We start from the raw sequence: 24,108 nt of genomic DNA on the forward strand, positions 1-24,108 counted from the left end.
ATAGGGTCAGGTGCAAAACTGAAGTAGGCAAAATCAAGGATAATGAATGTAGAGTGATGACTTCTCGGGCAAAACACTCAGGAAATAAAAGTGGTTTCCCTCACGCATACATTAGTAATCGAGTATATGTGTAACATAACACACACCAACTCGGCCAGGTACAAGAACATCATAAGGAGCATGCATGTTGCAGTCCAGGCACACAGCTTCAGAAACCTGCACGATGTTCAGAGAGCAGGACTTGCAAATACACACATAATATCATAAATGAACTATGTGGACCAGTTGTTGCCAATACCAAAGGACATAGATATAACAATAATGTCAGGATCAGGACGCTACATGAGCTGCGGCAATAATTTCAGAGTAAAATTCGGCAGCCTGTCTCTTTCTGTAGAAAACAGAGGGTTGTAGTTCACTGACGTCAGTGTTAAATCGTAATTGTATACTTGAGTAACATCTTCAAGCCCAATAGTTTATCGGCCCATTTACTGAATGAGATCACTCCTGTTAATGTGAATACGACCTTACATGTGCAGCACATTCCAAACCGTTTTTATCATTTCAAGCAAATTTTAATAGAATTTAGTTGTATCCAAATGACACTCGCTGCTAAAAGTATGGCAAAACTTAAAGGTTGAAATTAATAGAGGACAAGAACAGGAATGTGACGGAGCAGAAATACCCTCACTACGACAGGAAGAATATTTGGAAAAAACATTAGTACTGGAACTTACCTTCGCATGTGAAAGCGTCTTGGTACAAGGCTGTGCACAGAAAAACACCTACCAACTCCAAATTTCACTCCATCCACCTAACAGGGTCCTCTCTGTATGCTTCTTGTGGCTGAATGGATACCGAGGAACTCAGATTAATTTGCGTTAAAGTGTAGGACGTCTGGCAAACTATGAAGCGGAAGTTAGATTCGATATTTAAGATAGCACCGAAGTATCACACCAGCAGACTTTTTATACACAGATGAAGTTGAAGTTGCACACCCGAAAACGAAAAGGAGTGCCAACAGTTGCTACAAGCTACAATCGATTCATTGGATCCTGACAGGAGATGCCAAATGTAAGGAAGAAATTTTTCTGTATCTTACCATGCAGTATCAAAAATTATCCGACACGAAAAAATGTAAGGACACGCATGTAATTTTTTTGAAATACACAATACATAAGGTAGAATCACCATTGTGTTGCATTATGGAACAGTGTGCCGTTATGGTTACATGTCATTTACTTTCCCTCAATCATTTGGATAACAATAATGTTCAGAACAACATGGATAAGTTAATCACCACGAATGAATGTAGCAGAGTTGAGCATTAATTAAAAAACTGGATGGCACAAGAAAGAAAAGCAATCCTCTTCATTGTATCGTGCGTGATTATTTTCCACAACTTTTTTAAATCAAGAGGATGACATTTACTTGTATTATGTGAAGGATTAGAAGATGTACAGTAGAAAATGCTCCATCTAATTCAGGCGAATAAAACATTTCATGGCAAAGCAATCCCAAAGAAGTTATTTTCATTTCAAGATTGTTGAGTCAGGAAGGAGGAAGGAGGTTCCCCAGCCCCCCCCCCCCTACCTCACACAATAAAAAAGAAAAGGAAAGGAAACGGGCTGTGGTAAAGTGCTTGCTTGATAACGGAGACATCACGGAACGAATCTTAGGTAGGAAACGAATTTCTTATCTGTCTTTTATGTAGCAACCACCTCTCAATAATATAGAGATTCATCACAAACGAAACGTGTTTTGGATTCCATTTTGTCTGTTGGATAAATGGCTTTGGAAAGGCAATTCGTCGATCTGACGTCGAACCAGAACACTTACGACAGGACAACAAACCACGCGAAAGTGTTTATACGAAAATCCTCCATCTATATTTGTTATAAATCTAATTTCCACGCAGCCCGTTTCTACCTATACTTGGAGGCTAATTGCACGAACTAGTAGAGATTTCGATACGGTTTCACGAATAGATACATTGATTAACGAGGGAGGTTGGTGTATGTATAAATATTTGATGCATATCTACTGAGCTACGGTGAATAACAGTCCCTGAGTACCTTCTTCTGTCTGCATATGAAGGCTTCTCTCAGGTACTACTGTACAGATATTGATACATGCGACGCAGCGGCGCAGTCTTCCTTGTCGACAAATGATCGACTGCCGTGCCTTTGATGAAAGGATCACACACTTAGTGGTTTGCCGTCTGGCAGAGTGCTCACGATTCCCGGCACAGCGGCCAGCGGGCAAGCGGTCCGTGCTGCTTAAATCGTTTAAGTTATATGAAAGCGATGATATTGAGATACCTCAATTTGTTCAGTGACAGTTTTCCATAGCTCTACGTAGAGCCCCTTAAACGAAATTGCCGCTACGGCAGACAAATACACTGCCGAAAAAAATTAGTACTCCGAGAAATACGACGTCGATTTTAATCCGATGACCGCATATGCCTGGGACGCAGTGGATGTAGTGATAATGATTTCAACGTCGCCCGCCAAGAGATAGTGTAGTGGCATAGCTATCAGTGCACCATCTGTGTCTACCCTTTAACAGGGAATGCTCACTGACAGAAGGACTAGTTTGGTGCACACGTGTGAATCAAGCAGGCAGCCACGCCACGGAGACGTGCTCTCTACAACCAAGTGAGCAAATTTGAAAGACGTCAAACTGTGGAGTCTGACCTTCCGAGTCTCTAGACAGTTCTTTGGGAGAACTGCCACTGAAGTTGGACGTGCTGCGTGACTTGTGCAACAGTGCTGGTATCAGAGGTCAGGTGAACTTTCTCACGTCCGTAGAAGAGGTTGTGAACGCCTACCCACCACAGACGCCCGCCAGGATCATCGTATCGTATGGGCTTCATTGCCAGATCGTACAGCTACCACAGCTTGTAAGGCCAGACGTGTGAACAGAAGCAGTTGTAAACCGGTTATTAGCAGTGGGACTACGGGCACCCACCCCTCTGTGGCCGAGCAGTTCTAGGCGCTTCAGTCTGGAACCGCGCGACCGCTACGGTCGCAGGTTCGAACCCTGCCTCGGGCATGGATGTGTGTGATGTCCTTAGGTTGGTTAGGTTTAAGTAGTCGTAAGTTCTAGGGGAGTGATGAATTCAGATGTTAAGTCCCGTGGTGCTCAGAGCCATTTCTGAACCCACCCCTCTAGCCCATCTTCCACTCACGCCACGGCACCGACATGCACGGCTCGGCTAGCGCCGTCAGAGCGTCACTTGGAATGGTGCGCCGTGGCCTTCAGCGATGAAAGCGGATTCTGCCTGTACGCAAGGGATGGTCGTTTGCGCTTACGACGTAGATCACGTGAACGCTGGCTCATAGAGTGCTTCATCTGCATCTTCATGGTTACTCTGCATATCACACTGAAGTACCTGACAGAGGGTTCATCGAACCATCTTCACAAATCTCTGTTATTCCAATCTCGTATAGCGCGCGGAAATAACGAACACCTATATCATTCCGTACGAGCTCTGATATCCCTTATTACATCATGGTGATCGTTCCTCTCTATATAGGTCGGTGTCAGCAAAATATTTTCGCATTCGGAGGAGAAAGTTGGTGATTGTAATTTCGTGAGAAGATTCCGTCGCAACGAAAAACGCTTCTTTTAATGATTTCCAGCCCAAATCATTTATGTGACACTCTGCCCCATGTTTCGCCATAATACAAAACGTGCTGCCTTTCTTTGAACATTTCCGACGTACTCCGTCAGTCCTATCTAGTAATAATCCCACACCGCACAGCGGTATTCTAAAAGAGGACGGACAAGTGTAGTGTGGGCAGTCTCCTTAGTAGGTCTGTTACATTTTCTAAGTGTCCTGCCAATGAAACGCAGTCTTTGGTTAGCCTTCCCTACAACATTTTCTATGTGTTCCTTCCAATTTAAGTTGTTCGTAATTGTAATAGCTAGGTATTTAGTGGAATTTACGGCTCTTAGATTAGACTGATTTATCGTGTAACCTAAGTTTAACGAGTTCCATTTACCACTCATGTGGATGACCTCACACTTTTCGTTACTTAGGGTCAACTGCCACTTTTCGCACCATTCAGATATCTTTTCTGAATGGTTTTTCAGTCTGTTTTGATCTTCTGATGACTTTATTAGTCGATAAACGACAGCGTCATCTGCAAACAACCGAAGACGGCTGCTCCGATTGTCTCCAAAATCGTTTATATCGATAAGGAACAGCAAAGGACCTATAAGACTACCTTGGGGAACGCCAGAAATCACTTCTGTTGTACTCGATGACTTCCGTCAATTACTACGAACTGTGACCTCTCTGACGGAAACTACAAATCCAATCACATATCTGAGACGATATTCCATAAGCACGCAATTTCACTACGAGCCGCTTGTGTGGTACAGTGTCAAAAGTCTTCCGGAAATCTAGAAATTCGGAATCGATCTGAAATCCCATGTCAATAACTCTCAACACTTCATGTGAATAAAGAGCTAGATGTGTTTCACACGAACGATGTTTTCTAAACCCAATTTGGCTGTGTGTCAATAGACAGTTTTCTTCGAGGTATTTCATAATGTTAGAACACAATGTATGTTCTAAAATCCTGCTACATATCGGCGTTAACGATATGGGCCTGTAATTTAGTGGATTAATCCTACTACCTTCGTCCTACTACATTCGTCCAAGACACACTGGCCCCACCTCCTGGCGTCATGTCCTGGGGTGCGATAAGCCAGAACTCCCGTTCAATTTTGTCGTTTCCGGAGGGGACGCTAAACAACGTTCGGTACATGCAGAATGTTACTGAACGTTTTCTTTTGCCATTCATACAAAAGGAGGGGATGTGTTGTTCCAACAAGACAATGCTCGCTCACGCATCGCCTATGAAACTCTACGTGTCCTGCAAGTCATGGAGCACCTTCCCTGGCCACCACGATCTCCGGGCTTGTCTCTAATCGAGCACGTGTTGGATATGCTAGAATGACAAGTGACTCGTGTGACTTGTCAACAAACAACTATTAGAGAATTACGTGAACAAGGCCAGCGGGCGTGAACGTCCCCCGGGACAGTACTTGCCGTCTGTACGATCAACTGGATACCAAAGTCGGATCCTGCATTACGTGCTAATACGGGTGTTCCAACATGGGTCAGTACTTCATAACTCAGAACCGCTTGTGCTATTGATCCATAAACGTAATCATTTCGTCTTCTCCATATGCACCGTTGCAGTAATAAATTTTGAGTGAATTGGAAACCTATGAAAGGATGTGCAATTATATTTCTTCCGGCGAAATAGTTCTACGCGTAAGAACAGGTGGGAAGCGGTGGTGCATATTATAAAGTCCCCTGTCGCATTTTGCTGTCTATATGTGAAGACTAATCTCGAGAGCTGTTGTAGGGATTTTTACACTGTTTTCACTATGAGATAGACTGATGATCTGTATCTATAATTTATTAACGCTACGGTAGACATGTCATCCGGTCACACTTACTCCGTGGCACACGAGAAAAGCTGCAGCAGATCACTAATACTTATATAAATGCACACAAAAGAGTGCAATAATGTACGCATGAAGCCGTAAAACTCTAAAAAAATGGTTTCGTTTTAGACGAATATAGTTTTGGCTATCTATTAATATATAAGCGTCCGTCCCTGGTAGCTGAATGGCCAGCGTGACGGATTGTCAATTCTCCGGACCCGGGTTCTGTTACCAGCTGGGTCGGGGAATTTTCTCCGCCCAGGGACTGGGTGTTGTGCTGTCGTCATCATCATCCTATCATTATCTTCGACTGCAGGTCGCCGAAGTGGCGTAAATTTGAAAGACCGGCACCCGGCGAACGGTCTGTCCAACGGGGGGCCCTAGCCAAGCGATTAAATAAATAAATGAAATATACAAGCTACTTTGTACATGTGTTTGTATACGGTAAATGTACATAGAACGTAAAGGTGAAGTTACGATGTTCTATACCAAACTGTGTAACTTCTAGGACTGGATAGTAAAAAGCATTTAATATAAAGTGTCCGCGAATAATCTGTAGAAGAATCCGTTACAATTCTGAGAGTTACAGATGTTAAACAGCGTGTAATATCATTTCCGCAATAATCAGAGTGATTCACCTAGTCAGTTATCTTACTGACGTAGCGAAAACTTACAAATTTTCAATCAGTAACCCACCTACTGAGCGCCAGAGACAGTTTAACTGTGTGGGTTGTGGAGGTAGAGTACACGTGTCGGACATTTCCTGACGAACAAATTTAAATGTATTACAGCTTATCTGCATGTTGCTAGTGTACATCATGTCTGTAACTTAGTAAAATTTGGCTATGGAACAATATGTAACAAGATTTAAGCCTTCGGAACGTGAGAAATATTGTCATGGAACAGAATTTAGATATGAGCTATTTCAACTTGAGATGATACTACTCGTACAATCAGTTATTAACCAATATCGATTTGCTTTCGAGCACAGTACAACGTAAACGAGTATTATTGTTACGATATTCTTTGAGATGTAGTGCGTCCATACAACTACTGAATGTGTATAGCACGAAATCAAATAGCTGTTCACTTAGTTCCACAGACGCACGACTTCTCCAGGAAGCTATTAATAGTAACGATATTAATAATAACACAGAATTAATTAAGGAACGACACAGATAGAATAAGTTGGTATCAATGTGCAACAATGACAACAATAGTGACGGAGCCAGAACTTGATGTTCTAAGATGGCAAACTATTTGTTGCAACATTTAATTATCAATATAATAGTTAAAGAAAGATTTCACCTTGTTTCGTAAGCAGAGAAGGAATACCTATTACTATGTGTTTGCAATCAGATATCGTGCAGTGTGACTTACCCGAGTATATCTTGGTGAGTTTTGATACAAACGCGCAACTCGTCGTACATGTTTTGATCAGATTTGCTGTCAACTTTCTTCTTCTCCAAAACGGCTGTCTCCTTATACACTCTGTCCGCGTCGTTTCTGACGTCCAAGAGACGGTGTACGAGGATCTCCAGCTGGGCAGCCACAATAATCATGACGGATGCGAACAGGCAGTCCACACCCAAGCTTATCTGACTCACCCAGACAGCCGACAGGCATTGCACGATATAGGAGATCCCATAAAGGTTGTTGTTGTGGTCCCACTGGTGCTGAACAAAGGGCAGACGGCTCTCCTCTGGGTAGGCTACGAGCGGCACCGACATCCACAAGAGAGTCTGCGACAGCATGAGCAGTAGCAGCCCCTTCGTGAGGCGCGCAGCTTTCCGACGGGATGATGCTAAAATGGCTGCCAAGTTAGGGTCCTCTGAGCAGGACCCACGTTGGAGGGACAGTAGCTCGTCTAGCTGGTTAGCCAGGGAGTGGTACTGCCGTCTGTTGTAGGCAAAGACAGCCATTTTCACGACTCCACTGCCACCGGTGAAAGTGATGAGCAGAACAAGCGTGGTTAGCTCAAAGTTCCCCCAGATGAAGTAAACAGCTACAGCACGATCCACTATGATGAAAGCGCCCATCCCGAATGCGATCATTGACTGTAATGTGAACAGGCTGGTTTCACCCAGTTCCCAAATTCCCAACACCCACAGGTGGCGGATGTTGACCATTAGAACAGATTTGCCACTGGCTGTCCAGGACAAATTATCGTTCATTTTGGCGTTCTTTGAATATTTTATCCGAGCAATATAACAACGAGTACCTAAGATATTTTGTTGATTACTGTACTTTCTGTTTGAATACTCCACTCTGACTACAGCTGCCCTTGTCAGCTAACCATGGTGAGATACAGAGCTGAAGAAAGTCGACCCACCGCCTCTGTAGTTTACTGACTCTCTTCTGTCACTGGCGCTGAGCCTGTCATTTATATATAAATACATCTATGTCATTGCAAAATCTTACAAATTGCAGTGGCGGAAGTAAGTTATGAATTATGAAGACCCACTGCAGCATTTTGAGGATGACTTATTTAGGTACTTTTGCAAGTGGTCCCATCTGAGTTATATAATAGGAAACAAACGTAATTCGTCGATGGCGATAAATTATGGAAACTTCTCATTTTTCTTTTCCACCAGACTGATCGAAAGTGACAATTAACTTTAAAATTTTAGTCTCACACTTGAAACATTTATTTGTTGTGTGTCAACGCAAGACCGTTATCAATATGAATAAAATACTGACAATAGTAGGCTCCCTACATAAAAGTAACGTATTCTGTGAATTATTAAAATATTCATGTCGTAGGATCAGCAAACAAATCACAGGATACTTACCTCGTAGCGACGGCAGATAATACGAACACGATGTAGGGGGAATATGTGATGTACCATGAAAAACGCGTCAGTGATATACAAAGGTGACTCAAATGAAAACCTGAGAAGTGCTAGAATATGTTTATTGTAACGATGAACGGAAAACTCAAGTGTCATTTTCGGCATAGTCTCCCTTACGTTGCATCCACGTATTCCACCGCTTTGGAAGTGTATAGACACAGCGATGAAAGAATTCTTTTGGCCATATAAGCAACCAGTCGTGCACGGCGATTTTCACCTCTTTGTCACTTCTGAAACGCCTGCCTCCCATTGATTCCTTTAATATACCGAACTGATGAAAGCCACTAGAAGCGAGATGTGATGAAAAGAAGGATGTATTAGACAATCAAATTTAATTTTGGAAATTTGTGGTTAGGCCTTACGGGACGAAACTGCTGAGTCATCGTTCCCTAAGCTTACACACTACTTAATGTAAGTTAAACTAACTTACGCTAAATACAACACACACACCCATGCCCGAGGGAGGATTCGAACTTCCGACGACGGGAGCCGCGCAAAACACGGCAAGACGCCTTAGACCGCGCGGCTACCTATCGCTGCTCAAATTTAATTTCGTTACTCGCTGTATGCAGTCCGTTGTTGTCATGCAGTAGCAACACTCCTGAAGTCAGAGGTCAGCATCGTTTACCCCTGACTGCACGGTGAAGTTGATCTTTCAGGATGCCTGAGTAAGAATTGCTGGCTACTGTAGCTCCCCTATCCATCTAGTACTCCAGAATCCCTCCATTTTCATCTCCGATGAGAATGAGCGTATCTTTTCCAGCAGACAGCTGAGTTCGTAAGTTTTTTGGTTTCCTTGATGAGCTATAGCGCCATAACCTGTTTGACCTTTTCGTTTCTGTTGATAGTCACAAGTCTCATCACCTGTAACCACTTAACATAGAAATGCGTCAATTTGGAAGTGGAAACGACGGAAAAATTCTTCACGTGCATTGAAGCGAGAGCCTTTGAATTCGACAGTCAAATGACGTGGCACCTATCTTGCAGACACCTTACTGAAGTGAAGTACATTGTGAACTATATTTTGCGATGAACCAATACTAATTTTCAAACTTCTGCCTATTCCATTCAGCGTTATTCATCTGTTCTCCCTTAAAAGCTGCTCCACTAACGCAGTGTTCTTGTCCGTCACTATGGTCTTGGGGCACCCTCCACAGAACGTAAGCCGCTTTTAAACTTCCTGTACCACTCGTACCTTTTCTAGAATGAAAAACAAGAATCACCATACTGCGGTGTCATTCTGCAATGAATTTCGATTGATTCGACATCCTCACTAGACCGCTGCTTAATAGCGGTGCATACTCACAGTGGGATGGCCATCTTGTAGTGGACGCTTCTGCCAGCTGTCTATCAGTTTCTGAACGTCAGAAAACTTTACTGCCACCTATCAACCCCACCACACAACTTTTTGAAATTTTGTGGCAATTTTAAGTTTTCCACTTGAATCACTCTCGTTGTTTGTGATTCTGTCTTACAAAGGCTGAGTTCATCACAAAAATACAGCTTCGTTTCTCTAGAGGTTTGACACCAACTGTACGCACTGCACCGTACTCCCTTGGTTGTTACCAAGGGATTGGTCAACAGAACTGTGCGTATTACCAAATACTGGAACCAAATATTATGCAGTGAAGCAGTTGTATACAGTACTTCAGCTCTTGAAGTACATAGAAATAGTAGTTGATCCAGTAGTCAAAACATACGATGGTATTACGCTTGGTAAAGAACACCATTTCGCTTCCTTCTACCATTAGAGCGAGTTGCTAGTATCTTCACAAGATTGACATTTTTTCGAAAAACTGTGGCATATTGTTACAATTTTTACTGTAGAGTACTTTCTCAGTGATAACTGCATCAGCTGCAAAGAGCGTTAGATTTGTAAATAGCCTATCCTCAAAGTCATTTACCTATAACTTGAAATGCAAAAGCATTACTACACTCCCCTGCGGTACAGCAGATACAGTTTCAGTATCTAGAGATGATTCTGTTTCCAGATAAAGTTGCTGCGTCCTGTCTGGGAAAAGTCTTTGGTTTCCTAAACTAAATTGATGATTACAATGTCCGCGTTTCTACAGCGTCCGTATCTTCGCAATAACATTTTATTCTGAACATCCATGCCTGGTGGGCAAAATTGACTTTATGGTAATTGCCCTCCTTTGCAGGAATCACAACTTGTGCGAGCATAAGGATTTGTGACTACGGGAGATATCGAAGTTGGATCCGTCCTGGAGGCACACTCGGATTGCCGAAGGGTTTATGGCGACCGCTTTAGAAAAGCGGGAAGCAGGGTTCGATACCTGGTCTGGCACAAATTTTCATATGCCATAAACAGCTCTTGTCAATGCGTAGTACCAGAATGAGAGTCTATTGCGTAATGTTTACGACAGCTGTAATCGTCAGTGGCAGTTTCTATTTCTACAGACACGCATGCATGTTAGAAGAACACTGTATTTCGACATACGGACACTGTATAAACACAGACATTGTAAACATCAATCATGTATCCATGCTGCGACAGACAAAAATGACAATGACTCCACGATTTTATCCTGGTATATGATGAAAGATGGGAGGAGGAGGAGGAGGAGGAGTAGGAGGAAGAGAGAGCTTTCCCTGTGGAACAGCTTCCAGCAGAGAAAACGAAACAGAAACAGTCACGTAAGTATTGAAAAAAATCTGTGTAGTAGTAGTAGTAGTTTTGTAATTTAAAAAAAAACATGTTTTATGTTCTTACAGCAACTTTTCTAGAGGCCACAGACAGACCGCCGGAGACTGTTCATCAACTACAAGAGTCTCCAGCACCCAGTGAAACAGCTGAGAAGCCCTGTAAGTGGAAAAAGAGAATTTAAATATATATTTTTTTCTTCTCTAACAAATCTGTATAGTCTTCGTTGAAGGTAAGGTGGATGGAAGATGGCTGTAGAAGAAGAGCTGCAAAGCCAGCAAGACCCTTTTTTGATGAAAGGCTCTCGCCTTTGATGTAGAGTGGGGAAGGTGATTTCTCCTTCACTCACTCACTCTGCAGACGATATACTTAGTTTTGTTATTGTACAGTGGTCTCGTCACCACAGCCACAACATTCTCTGATGCAGTTACCTATGGCAATTAAGCCTGCCTTGACGAAGCGGGGCCCAGTGAGATGCACCTCACCGGCAAGAGCGCCGCTACTTGTGGTGGAAGAAGCTGCGTCCGCCGCAGCCGTCGGTGGCCCCTTACCGGCCTGGCCTCTGTGGATTGAGCCACAAGTAACCACCCCTACAGCTAGCGGGTGAGGCCTGCAGCAGCTATTGCCGCAGCCAGGCTCCTCCCATTGGCCTGACCTGGTAGCGCCGCATCATCCTCCTACTCATCGTAATAACAATCGCAGACCTTGCAAGGTACATGTGCGTCTACGTGTACCTCATTGCACCTCACCGTCATCAACAGGATGCACAGGTGTGCATCGCATCATCGCCTAGTAGTAGTAGCAGCAGTAGCAGTAGTAATAGAAATGATCCTGTGGCTAGCGGCAGTTCCCTCTCGTAACCCTTTAGCAAAGGACATCGGGTCAGTGACACCATACTGCAGTTACAACACTAGGTGATTGCGGACGCCTTTGAGGAGCGAATAACGTTCACTAGGACCCAGAATCTGGCAGGGTGGTACCCTGACCGTGATGGGTTTCTATGAGCGTGCCTTCCTGCAGTGGAAAAGGAGGTTCTCGGGGTTATTAATGATCCGTGGTATCTCACCGTAAACTGTGGTGCAGTGCTGTGTATTGAAAAGTAACCTCCTCCCCAAAGTGCCTGTGATGTTGAAGAGACAAGCCGTAATCCTCTTTGGGGGAAAATGGCGTGATAACTCTGAGCATATCAACCACTGAGTGGTTTTGTGAATCCACCTCGAGAGCTGTATTGGCCTGAGATGGAAGTTTGGTGGTCAACTAAAACACTCAGCTAAATACTGCATCTGGACATCAATACATGTCTATGTTCCAGCAAATAGAGGGCCCAGCTATACAGAACTGCCTGAAGTTTAGCTCATAAGAAGGCATGCATTAATGTCCAAAATAAAACCAATCAGGCTTGGTTTGCATGGTCAGTTCTGGCTTGTGAAAGAAACTACACAACACATACACAGCAGACATATCTATTGTTATTCGTAAGTGTTGTGACATTCGTGGTATCGAGTTCACCGTCAAGATCCATATCCAGAACGTACACAATTTTGAGGGGCAGGAAACTGGAATATTTGTTCATGTTTATGGTCTGAAGAAACGCAAGTCAGATGAGCAGAACAAGCATATGTTCGTCGGCGCCCTCCGTTTCTCAAAATTTACCGATGAGCGTAAGATGCATGTAAACACGCTCTTATTAACAAAGGAGCTAAGCAATTGTTTGGACCAAGGACACGTTCCACCTTCTAGCCCCCAAATGAGTAAACATAAAGATTAAAAGCATATTGGCAGTGCCTTTTCGAAAAGCGAGTATTTAGCAAAGCATCTAGAAGAGTGCGCGTCCAAGTACCTGGTACGTGTTGTATGCCTGCTGAGGAAAGCAAATTTATGACGTTTAAAAAAGAGCACAATCAGGAATGATGCCCGTTTGTGGTGTATGCGGACTTCGAGTGCCTCCTCGCTCCTCGCTGCTGTCATGGGGAACCTATGGCCTCACATACCACTTTTACAGAAAACCACATACCATATGCGGCGCCTGACGAAATTGTATCGTCCTATGATTCAAGTCTTAAGCGCTACAAATCTTATGTCGGGAATAATCCTGCGATTTGGCTTCTCACTAAGCTCAAAAATTTTCATGGGGGGTTGAGAAGCTTTACAGTGACAACGTTCCCATGACCAAATCGGAGGATGAAATTTTGTACAATAACGTGGTTTACTGTCTTATTTGTGGGCTGCCATTAGACATGAAAGCGGAAACTCCTCGTAGGGACCGCTGTCAGTTTATGGGTAAGTTCCGTGACACATCTCACAATAATTGCAATTTGAAGTACCAGTTTCCAAGGTACATACTCGTTATATTCCCTAATTTAAGCAGGTATGACGCTCACTTTCTTGTCGAATACTTGGATGATTCCAGCATGGAGATATTTCACGTCAGTGTCTTACCTGAGAGCGTTCAGAAATATATTTCATTCTCCAAATGAATAACGCCAAGAATTACGCTCCGCTTCCTTGATTCGCTATGTTTTGTCTAAGCTTTTACGCAGCCACCACACCAGAAACTCGTTGAAACTCTACCTAGGGAGGCTATGCATATCACTCGAGCTGCATATCCCCACGAGGAAAAGTTTCGACTTATGACTAGGAAGGGGGTTTTCCCACACGAGTATCTGGATAGAATGGCAAAACTCAAACCAGGCTACTACACATAAATGCAGTCTCCAGAAACCTTATAGGTGATGCAACCTGTGAATGTCTGGTGGAAATTCGACATCTCCAATTCAGGAGAGTACACACGGCTTCACATGGCCACAGACATGTGCTTACTTGCGGAAGTTTTTGAGAAATTTCGGAGTCTGTTCATGACCACATATTCTCTGGATCCCGCCTTTTATTGTTAGGCACCTGGGTTGTCTCGGGATGCAGTGCTAAAGAAACCGAAGCGCAGCACCGAACTATTGACCGATTCCGACATGTTTCTTTTCTTCGAGCGAGGCATCCGCGAGGGACTTTGCCAGTGTGGCGATAGGCACGCCAAAGCAAATAACCCACTCATATCTTGACTAGAGTTACATCATGTACTTGAATGTAAATAACGTGCAACATGCTATGCAACAATCACTGCCCACTGGAGAGTTTCTTTGGACGCCCGAAGACGCATACAAGGGATAAGGTGGAAAAATGAAGCGGTGTATGGTGGCTGATTCTGACGTTGGGTATGTGGTGCAGGCAGAACTCACACACCTTACTAGTCTGCACGATGTGTATGCCGATTTGCCCCTGGGTCCAGAGCAACTAGTTCTGCCAAGAGACTCCACCCCAGAACTGATGACAACGCTGGAGAATAAGCAGAGATACATATTCATCATCATCATAATCTCCGGAAGCGTCTCAGCTTGGGGATGGAGCTAGTTAAAATAACACAGGTTATCTCCTTAAAGAAGTCCACCTTGTTGAAGTAATAAATTGATCTGAATAGACATTGAGGCCTTCCGTGACGTGTGACTTCGATAATGATTTTTAAAAATTAATGTATAGCTAAATTTCCGACAAAACACTGGATAATTTCAAGGAAAAGAGTGAAATTTTGATTAGAACCGAATGGGATTGGCGTTATGGCTTAAGAAAATGCATTGCCAGATCAAATTTTAAGAGGGTCACCATACTGAATATCAACTTTATTCCTATCGAGATGGCGAAGACTGCTGTAGAGTTTAGAGTTTAGAGAGCCTGTTTATGTGGGTATGTGCATACTAGTCCTCTCCAAACTCCATATGTACCGATTCCACTATGAGTGAGCGAACAATCATTTCACAGATCCTAAATTACTTTACATCGATACAGATAGCTTCATCTCTTCGGTGAAGAACTGATAAATATGAAGTAATAAGGTACCACAGAAATGAATGAATGTGTGACCGATAATTCCTAGGCTACTGTTCTAAAGTACAAGAAGGTTGTCTGCCTAATTAACGACGAGGCGAAAGGATGCCCGATTGTCGACTTTGCAGGTCTGGGATCAAGAATGTATGCGTATTGCACATTGGAAGCTACCACCCAGAGGTGGGTTAAGGGTGTGCGTCGTACGGCATAGAGAGTCTTCTTTGTCGACGACTATTTGCAGTGCCCGTACAAGGGTGTTCGCTGAGCTGCACCGCAGTCGCTGCATATGGTGCCGCAAACTGGTATTCGATCGAGAGGACAATACTTGTACACTGTGCTGCAGTCTAAAACATGCCTGTCGTGTGGTGACGATAAAAGGGTCTTTCATGATGACGGGATTAAAACAGTCTATTACTCACACTCTTTACGTGTAGCAAGAGATGGGTTTGGGGAACTCTGGTTGAGTGAAAGGCAGAGAATGAGTGATAGAGACAGTCTGTGTGTCTGCAGAGTAGTATGATACTTTTTATCATAGTTCAATAACTCTTTCTGTCTGCGTGTGTATATATTTATTAACTTATTTATCCCCACAATATATGTGTGTTGTGAAGTATTGCAGTATTTCTATTGCTAGTCATCCAAACATTTACTTATTTACACAAATCGTCTGTGCTGTATACAGGGTGTCCCAGCAATCTTGTCCACCAAAAATATCTCTGGAACAATAACAGCTATTGGAAATCGACTTTCACCGGTAGCAATGTAGGGCTAGGGCCCATGAATGTACACATTTGGAAACATTCTAAAACGAAAGCACATGTGTTTCTTAACACAAACTTATGTTTTTTAAATGGACCTCCTATATTTTTTCTTCAGCAATCCATAGCATGACAAAGCACATACACAATAGCGTTGATTGCATCGCACACCCGACTTGTGCTGCTAGCGCACGTCCCGAGGCTCAGGCGTGAACCCCATGCTGCCCGTAATCGTGATGTGATTGACGTGTGTAATCACACCTCCATACTTATCAAGAGGTCCGAAACGAATAATACGGTCTGCTGCCATCAACTCTAATAAGCACATAATGGTTTCCCTCCTGCACATTTTACGAATCTACGTACACAATATGCACCAGTACCGATCGGTGTACACCCGTCAGGTTGTCTTACTTATCCTGCACACCCAAAATAAGGTTTATCTAATGCGTTATGTGACCCATTGTGCCTGTCGCGCAGGGCCTGGCTCTACATAGTCAAGTGTCCAACGTAGTTCCCACTACTGCCACAGTTACCACATCGCCTTGTTTATGATTTGCGACCCATGCAAACTCCTGTACTCCACCACCCTCCGAGCATCCCATTTGTTGTTGCTTTGGCGTGCAGTACACCGCTTGCCAGTGCAGTCGCGCACCAGAGTAATCTAGTGACGGCACGGAGGTAGTACACATTGTGAATAAACGTTGTGTTGTGGAACTTATACTGTACAGTATAATGTACACACGTGAAGATATGGTAGAAATGCTGCTGATCTATGGAGAATGTACGTTGACGGGAAATACGTTATGAGATTGCTTGTTTGTTGATAGTACTGTTAGCGAACATTATGATTGTTAAGTTAATATGTCTGTTTTCTACCCTACTCTATATACCTGTACTGTACCCTGTTGTAGGTGGACGAAATGCTGTTCAGGTAGAACGACTGCACAGAAGACGATTCCCTGACAAGCCATCGCCTTCGCGCCGGATGTTTGGTCGTCTCACATCTCGTCTACGTGAAACGGGAAGCTTAAATCCAAGACCTTGACATCGTCCTAGAACACGCACAGATCAACGTGCTGAAGTTACTGTGCTCGCTACCATAGCTGTGAATCCTCAAATCAGCACACGTCAAATTGAACGTGAAGTTGGTGTGTCGAAATGAAGTGCACAGCGTATTCTTAAACGTCGCAAATTTCATCCTTACCATGTTAATTTACACCAGGATCTTCATGGAAATGACTTACGCAATAGGGTAACATTTTGTCGGTGGGCTCAGCAAAAACTTCTGACTAATCAAATTTTTTTTGCAGATGTTCTCTTTACCGACGAGGCATCATTCTCAAACAAAGGAATTGTCAATATGAGGAAAATGCATTATTGGTCCGCAGACAATCCAAAATGGCTCCGTCAGGTAGAGCATCAACGTCCGTGGAAAGTTAATGTTTGGTGTGGGATTATTGGAGATACCATTATCGGACCTTTCTTCATAAATGGCATCCAAAATGGCAGACAATACTCCAGAGTTATACGACACAATCTTCCTGTTCTCTTGGACACCGTACCTCTTAACCAGAGAATGGTCATGTGGTATCAGCACGACGGATGCCCTGTACATAACGCCTTACGGTCACGACGACTTCTGAACCGTAAGTTCCCTGGTAGGTGGACGAGGTGGCCCAGTTAGGTGGCCTGCCCGATCTCCGGACCTTACACCACTGGATTATTTTCTTTGGGGAGCAGTGAAGGATGCTGTTTACCAACATGAACCAACAACATCAGAGGACATGAAGCAACGCATTATTGATGCTCGTACAGCCATCAAAGAGGAAACAGTAGCACGAAGTAGGGCATCCTTCATCCGCAGAGTGACCCTATGTATGCAAGCCAATGGGCGTCACCTTGAGCATGACATCTGAACGTTATGTTTAGTATGTAGTGCTGGTATCACAGTGGAAGTTTCTACAAAGGGCCATTTTACCCGGTGATGTTAAGAAACATTTGTTTGCAACAATTTGTCATGTAACGCATTAGATAAACATAACATTGATAATTGTGTGATAATAAAACTAATTGGTTAAACATGTTTACATTGTTCTTCTATGTCCTACCTGAACTTCCCAAATCAAAACATTTTTACCTAAACAACGGTAAAACGTTTAGTCCACTTGCTCGTTTCACTAAAACCATCAACATGAATTTTACTATTACGAGTGAATGATTAACTGTCACTTGCGCTAGATCTACAGTAAAGTAAAGTTTTAACGTTGAACGGCATTATCTTCTTAGTAACGGATTAACGATAAGCGAAGTTAACTTTGTGACTAACGTTGCGGCACACAGATATGTTACAGAACCGCATCACCCCTAGCCTATGGGATAAATACCTGCTGGAATGTACGACGTTAATGCAGGATGGCAGCAGACCGTATTATTCGTTTCGGACCTTTTGATAAGTATGGAAGTGTGATTACGCATGTCAATCACATCGCGATTACGTGCAGCATGGGGTTCACGCCTGAGGCTCAGGACGTGCGCTAGCAGCGCATGTCGGGTGTTTCAAGCGTCAACTTCGCGTCTTAATATCTCGGGATGTAATGGAAATATTGCGATGCAATCAACGCCATTGTGTATGTGCTTTGTCATGCTATGGATTGCTGAAGAAAAAATATAGGAGGTCCATTTAAAAAAAAAACATAAGTTTGTGTTAAAAAACACATATGCTTTCATTTTAGAATGTTTCAAAATATGTCCATTCATGGGCCCCAGCCCTACATTGATACCGGTGAAAGTCGTTGTTCAATAGCTGTTATTGTTCAGAACAATAAATAAATAAATATATATATATATATATATATATATAATGTGAATCATATAAATAGAAATAATTTTTTAATTTCCACTGTATCGAACCATTCAGTCTGGAAAGTTCTTAAGTATAGATGTATATTGAAGGAAATAGTGCGCATATAGTATTAGGAACGGAAAGTTGGTTAAAACCGGAAGTGAACAGTAACGAAATCCTAGACACAGAATGGAATATATACCGCAAGGATAGGATAAACGCCAATGGTGGAGGAGTATTTATAGCAGTAAAGAATTCAATAATATCCAGTGAAGTTATTAGCGAATGCGAATGTGAAATAATCTGGGTTAAGTTAAGTATCAAAGGTGGGTCAGATATGATAGTCGGATGCTTCTATAGACCACCTGCATCAGCAACCGTAGTAGTTGAGCGCCTCAGAGAGAACCTGCAGAACGTCGTGAAGAAGTTTCGTGATCATACTATTGTAATAGGGGGAGACTTCAATCTACCAGGTATAGAATGGGATAGTCACACAATCAGAACTGGAGCCAGGGACAGAGACTCTTGTGACATTATCCTGACTGCCTTGTCCGAGAATTACTTCGAGCAGATAGTTAGAGAACCAACTCGTGAAGCTAACGTTTTAGACCTCATAGCAACAAATAGACCGGAACTTTTCGACTCCGTGAATGTAGAAGAGGGTATCAGTGATCATAAGTCAGTGGTTGCATCAATGACTACAAGTGTAATAAGAAATGCCAAGAAAGGAAGGAAAATATATTTGCTTAACAAGAGTGATAGGGCACAAATCGCAGAATATCTGAGTGACCACCATCAAACGTTCATTTCTGAGGAAGAGGATGTGGAACAAAAATGGAAAAAATTCAGGAACATCGTCCAGTACGCCTTAGATAAGTTCGTACCGACTAAGGTCCAAAGCGAGGGGAAAGATCCACCGTGGTATAACAATCATGTACGAAAGGTACTACGGAAACAAAGAAAGCTTCATCATAGGTTTAAGAGTAGTCGAATCATAGCTGATAAGGAAAAGCTGAACGAAGCGAAAAAGAGCGTAAAGAGAGCAATGAGAGAAGCATTCAACGAATTCGAACATAAAACATTGGCAAACAATCTAAACAAGAACCCTAAAAAGTTTTGGTCATATGTAAAATCGGTAAGCGGATCTAAATCCCCTATTCAGTCACTCGTTGACCACGATGGCACCGAAACAGAGGACGACCGAAGAAAGGCAGAAATACTGAATTCAGTGTTCCGAAACTGTTTCACTGCGGAAAATCGTAACACGGTCCCTGACTTCAGCCGTCGCACGGACGCCAAAATGGAAAATATTGAAATAAACGATATCGGAATTGAAAAACAACTGCTATCACTTAGTAGCGGAAAAGCATCCGGACCAGACGAGATACCCTTAAGATTCTACAGTGATTATGCTAAAGAACTTGCCCCCTTTCTATCAGCAATTTATCGTAGATCGCTGGAAGAACGTAAAGTACCTAGCGACTTGAAGAAAGCGCAGGTCGTTCCCATTTTCAAGAAGGGTCATAAATCAGATGCGAATAATTATAGGCCTATTTCGCTTACGTCAATCTGTTGTAGAATAATGGAACATGTCTTGTGTTCTCGTATTATGACGTTCTTAGATAATACAAATCTCCTTCATCATAACCAACATGGATTCCGCAAACAGAGATCATGTGAAACTCAGCTCGCCCTATTTGCCCAAGAAATTCACAGTGCCGTAGACACTGGCGAGCAGATTGATGCCGTATTCCTGGACTTCAGGAAGGCATTTGATGCGGTTCCGCACTTACGTTTAGTGAAAAAAATACGAGCTTACGGAATATCGGATCAGGTTTGTGATTGGATTCAGGATTTCCTAGAAGAAAGAACACAACATGTCATTCTTAACGGTTCAAAATCTGCAGATGTAGAGGTAATTTCGGGAGTACCGCAGGGAAGCGTGATAGGACCTTTATTGTTTACAATATACATAAATGACTTAGTTGACAACATCGGTAGCTCCGTGAGGCTATTTGCAGATGACACGGTTGTCTACAAGAAAGTAGCAACATCAGAAGACTCGTACGTACTCCAGGAGGACCTGCAGAGGATTAATGCATGGTGCGACAGCTGGCAGCTTTCCCTAAACGTAGATAAATGTAATATAATGCGCATACATAGGGGCAGAAATCCATTCCAGTACGATTATGCCATAGGTGGTAAATCATTGGAAGCGGTAACGACCGTAAAATACTTAGGAGTTACTATCCGGAGCGATCTGAAGTGGAATGATCACATAAAACAAATAGTGGGAAAAGCAGGCGCCAGGTTGAGATTCATAGGAAGAATTCTAAGAAAATGTGACTCATCGACGAAAGAAGTAGCTTACAAAACGCTTGTTCGTCCGATTCTTGAGTATTGCTCATCAGTATGGGACCCTTACCAGGTTGGATTAATAGAAGAGATAGACATGATCCAGCGAAAAGCAGCGCGATTCGTCATGGGGACATTTAGTCAGCGCGAGAGCGTTACGGAGATGCTGAACAAGCTCCAGTGGCGGACACTTCAAGAAAGGCGTTACGCAATACGGAGAGGTTTATTATCGAAATTACGAGAGAGCACATTCCGGGAAGAGATGGGCAACATATTACTACCGCCCACATATATCTCGCGTAATGATCACAACGAAAAGATCAGAGAAATTAGAGCAAATACGGAGACTTACAAGCAGTCGTTCTTCCCACGCACAATTCGTGAATGGAACAGGGAAAGGGGGATCAGATAGTGGTACAATAAGTACCCTCCGCCACACACCGTAAGGTGGCTCGCGGAGTATAGATGTAGATGTAGATGTAGATATAGATCCACCCATTTCGTTTTAAAGTTTTCGTCTGTTTGGGATGAACATGTGGATCCATCGAGTTCATTGAAATTATTTCGTCTGTGTATGTGGAATTTATTTAGTGTTAGTGTAAGAGAAAAATTGTCTTTGCATTAGTTATATTCCTTTGCATCTGTGACGTGACCCAGATGCTTCAAACAGTACGACTTTGAATCTCTGATGTGAGTGAAATATTTCCGTCAGTGATGCTTTAAATCTGTGTTGTGTTCCAAAAGAACTCTGTCTGTAAATTATTTCAAACAGCTCTAATATGAACCGAAAGAACTCTGTAAAGTATCTAACATTATATACATATTTCTGAATAAAAATGAATTCATTACCATACGTCTCTGTTGTTATTTCACAAATCCCTACCCTCGCAAATTTATGCAAAGGCTGTGCTAGATGCACAAGGTATTAGTCGAAGCTAGAGGGAGGTGAAGTTTATGATGGAGAAAAATACATGAAATGGTGACATGTGGCTTTACCCGTCGCGCTGCCCGTTTTGGGTCATAGGAGCAGATGGCATGTAGCTCCGTCCATCTCCAAAAGTATAGCAAACATGTCTAAAATCATATAGTCAGTGCTCGGAATAATTACAGGTGCAGTATATGAGATAAGCTATGTGGACCAGGGTGAAATCAGTAACAAAAAACAAAGTATACAACATATTATTGCGTAAAAATTCATTTATTGCTCATCCAACTTAAAAGTAATTTTACATTTTCATAACCAGACGCAACACTATTTTCACACTTTTTCTTTGACTTGAGTCGATGGAGAGCAGGACACTCGTAGAATTTCAGGTTTTGAATGGTAGAAAACTTGAAGATTCGACGCATGCATGTGATATTCTCTTTCCCCTTCATGTATGTAACGGTACCTGTGTGGTCGAATAGTCTAAGTGGTGTCAATAATCTTTATAGGATACACGAGCATCATACCAGTGAATTCCATGGTAGAAATGTTTTAACCACTTTACTGTCCTCTGTGTTTTAGCACACTTCACATCTTTGAAACACCTTGGTGATGAATTGTTTGCTGAGAGTGTCTCTATTATACCTGCAACTTTCGTGCATACTACGAACGCAATATATTTAAATACGAACTGTTATGCTCATTATCATAGAAACCCAAAACATGTGGAATTATGTTCACACCTTGAGATATTTTTCTGGAGTGCTCTGAGTAAGGCGCAGCATGTCATATGCTGGACTGTTTACATTTTCATCCCACTGTAGGTGTAAATTATCATATGGGCAGAATCAAGACTTCAAGTATTCTCTGGCATTATTTAACTAGCAATTATTAAATTTGGTAGAATCATTTTCTATATTCCCTCTTGTATTGGTCTGAAACGCAAGTATGATGAATCCAGGAGTTTCTAATTGAGCAAAGGCTTAATTGATCGTATTAGTTGAAAAGAGTCTTGGTTGCCATTTTAGTTTTTTTATTTATCAACTACGTATTTCACCTTATTTAGACATCTTCAGGATGATCTTAATTTGGTATTTCTTAGGACGATCCCTTAGACAGTGTAGCTAAAGGGCATCGTCGAGTACATCAGGCCAACATCTCCTTCGTTAACTTCAGTAAATACTTTCTAGATGGACATTAGTGACTCCAAGACCTGCATAACGCTATTACGTTCAGAGGAGCACATTACAGAAATTCTATTATGTGCTCCAGGGCTCTTTTTGCTGCATACATCGCTGTCAGGATACTGTTTTACAACACCCCTTCTTCTTCATCGTTCTTTTCTTCTTCTTCAGTCCACGATGTACAGTGTTGATAAATTGCTTGAAATTCACACCCAAACCCAACTTTATTCTACCACAGATGGTTTTATCAATCACAAATGCTGAAATGCGCTGTCCTTTACCATTATACTTTCTCACACTTATTGCGTTGGCAGTTTCAGCTAAAATTAGATCTGCAGCGTGGCGTCCTGGGAAATCTTTATGTTTTGCGTATGCAATCTCGTGTTCCAAATAAGCATCCTCAAGATTGTTAATCCCATTATCACCACAAGCCAAACGATTTGGAAGCTTTGTACCGGGTCTGCAGTAATTATACCCCTGTGAAGTTTGTCGAGAATAACAACATCTCCTATAATGCATCTCCCTTCACTCATGTTATGCTTCTGTGGTGGCTGTGCTCTGTGCGCCCCTTTATGTAGCAAATCATCGATATCGATCCAGCTGATTTGTGTTGGAAGAAAACCAAGCCATTTAAGTCTTACCCTATTCCCTCTATGTTTTATGAAACACTCTATGAGAAGCACCTGTGGTTCTGAGCTTTTCTGCATATCTTCAGTGTGAAAGCATGCTGAAATTTCAGTGCCACAGCTATTCTTTAATATGTAAGTTCTAGGATTTTATCTCTGGTCTTTGGAAACTATAAACATGTCACTTATCCAGTTCGGACGGTATGACGTCTCAAATGTTGTCTTGTATTTTTTCTGTTTACCTGGACCGAGCACTTCAGTATGATAACACACCTTACCCATGAGTCCATTATCGCAGACATCGACTGGCTTCATTTTTTTTTTTTTTTTTTTTTTTTTTTTTTGCTATGTTTGCTTAGATTATACACTGGAATAATTTCTGGGAGGGGATCTGTCCAGTTCTATAAGCCGTGAAGATTAAAAGGCATCCTTGTTAGAACTTTTATTGTTCTGTTGAAACAGTCCACGATACTCACCTTCAAATGGATGAATGTTGTTGTAGTGATATGTTCCATACCGTTGCATTTAGGTCTTGAAATACCTATTGTAAAACCCTCCA

General features: G+C 42.5%; 1 protein-coding gene across 1 annotated transcript in view; it reads right to left on the reverse strand.

Annotated features, from left to right (window-relative positions):
* The window catches only part of LOC124545812 (odorant receptor 43a-like), a 46,646-nt gene extending 38,845 nt beyond the window's left edge, over positions 1-7,801 (reverse strand). Inside the window, exon 1 of the mRNA XM_047124759.1 lies at positions 6,847-7,801. Coding sequence (XP_046980715.1) covers positions 6,847-7,640 — 794 coding nt within the window. The 5' untranslated portion in view covers positions 7,641-7,801. The remainder of the gene's footprint in view (positions 1-6,846) is intronic.
* Between the last annotated feature and the right edge of the window lie 16,307 nt (positions 7,802-24,108).

The sequence above is a fragment of the Schistocerca americana genome, chromosome 8 (assembly GCF_021461395.2).
Source record: "Schistocerca americana isolate TAMUIC-IGC-003095 chromosome 8, iqSchAmer2.1, whole genome shotgun sequence".
Lineage (NCBI taxonomy): Eukaryota > Metazoa > Arthropoda > Insecta > Orthoptera > Acrididae > Schistocerca > Schistocerca americana.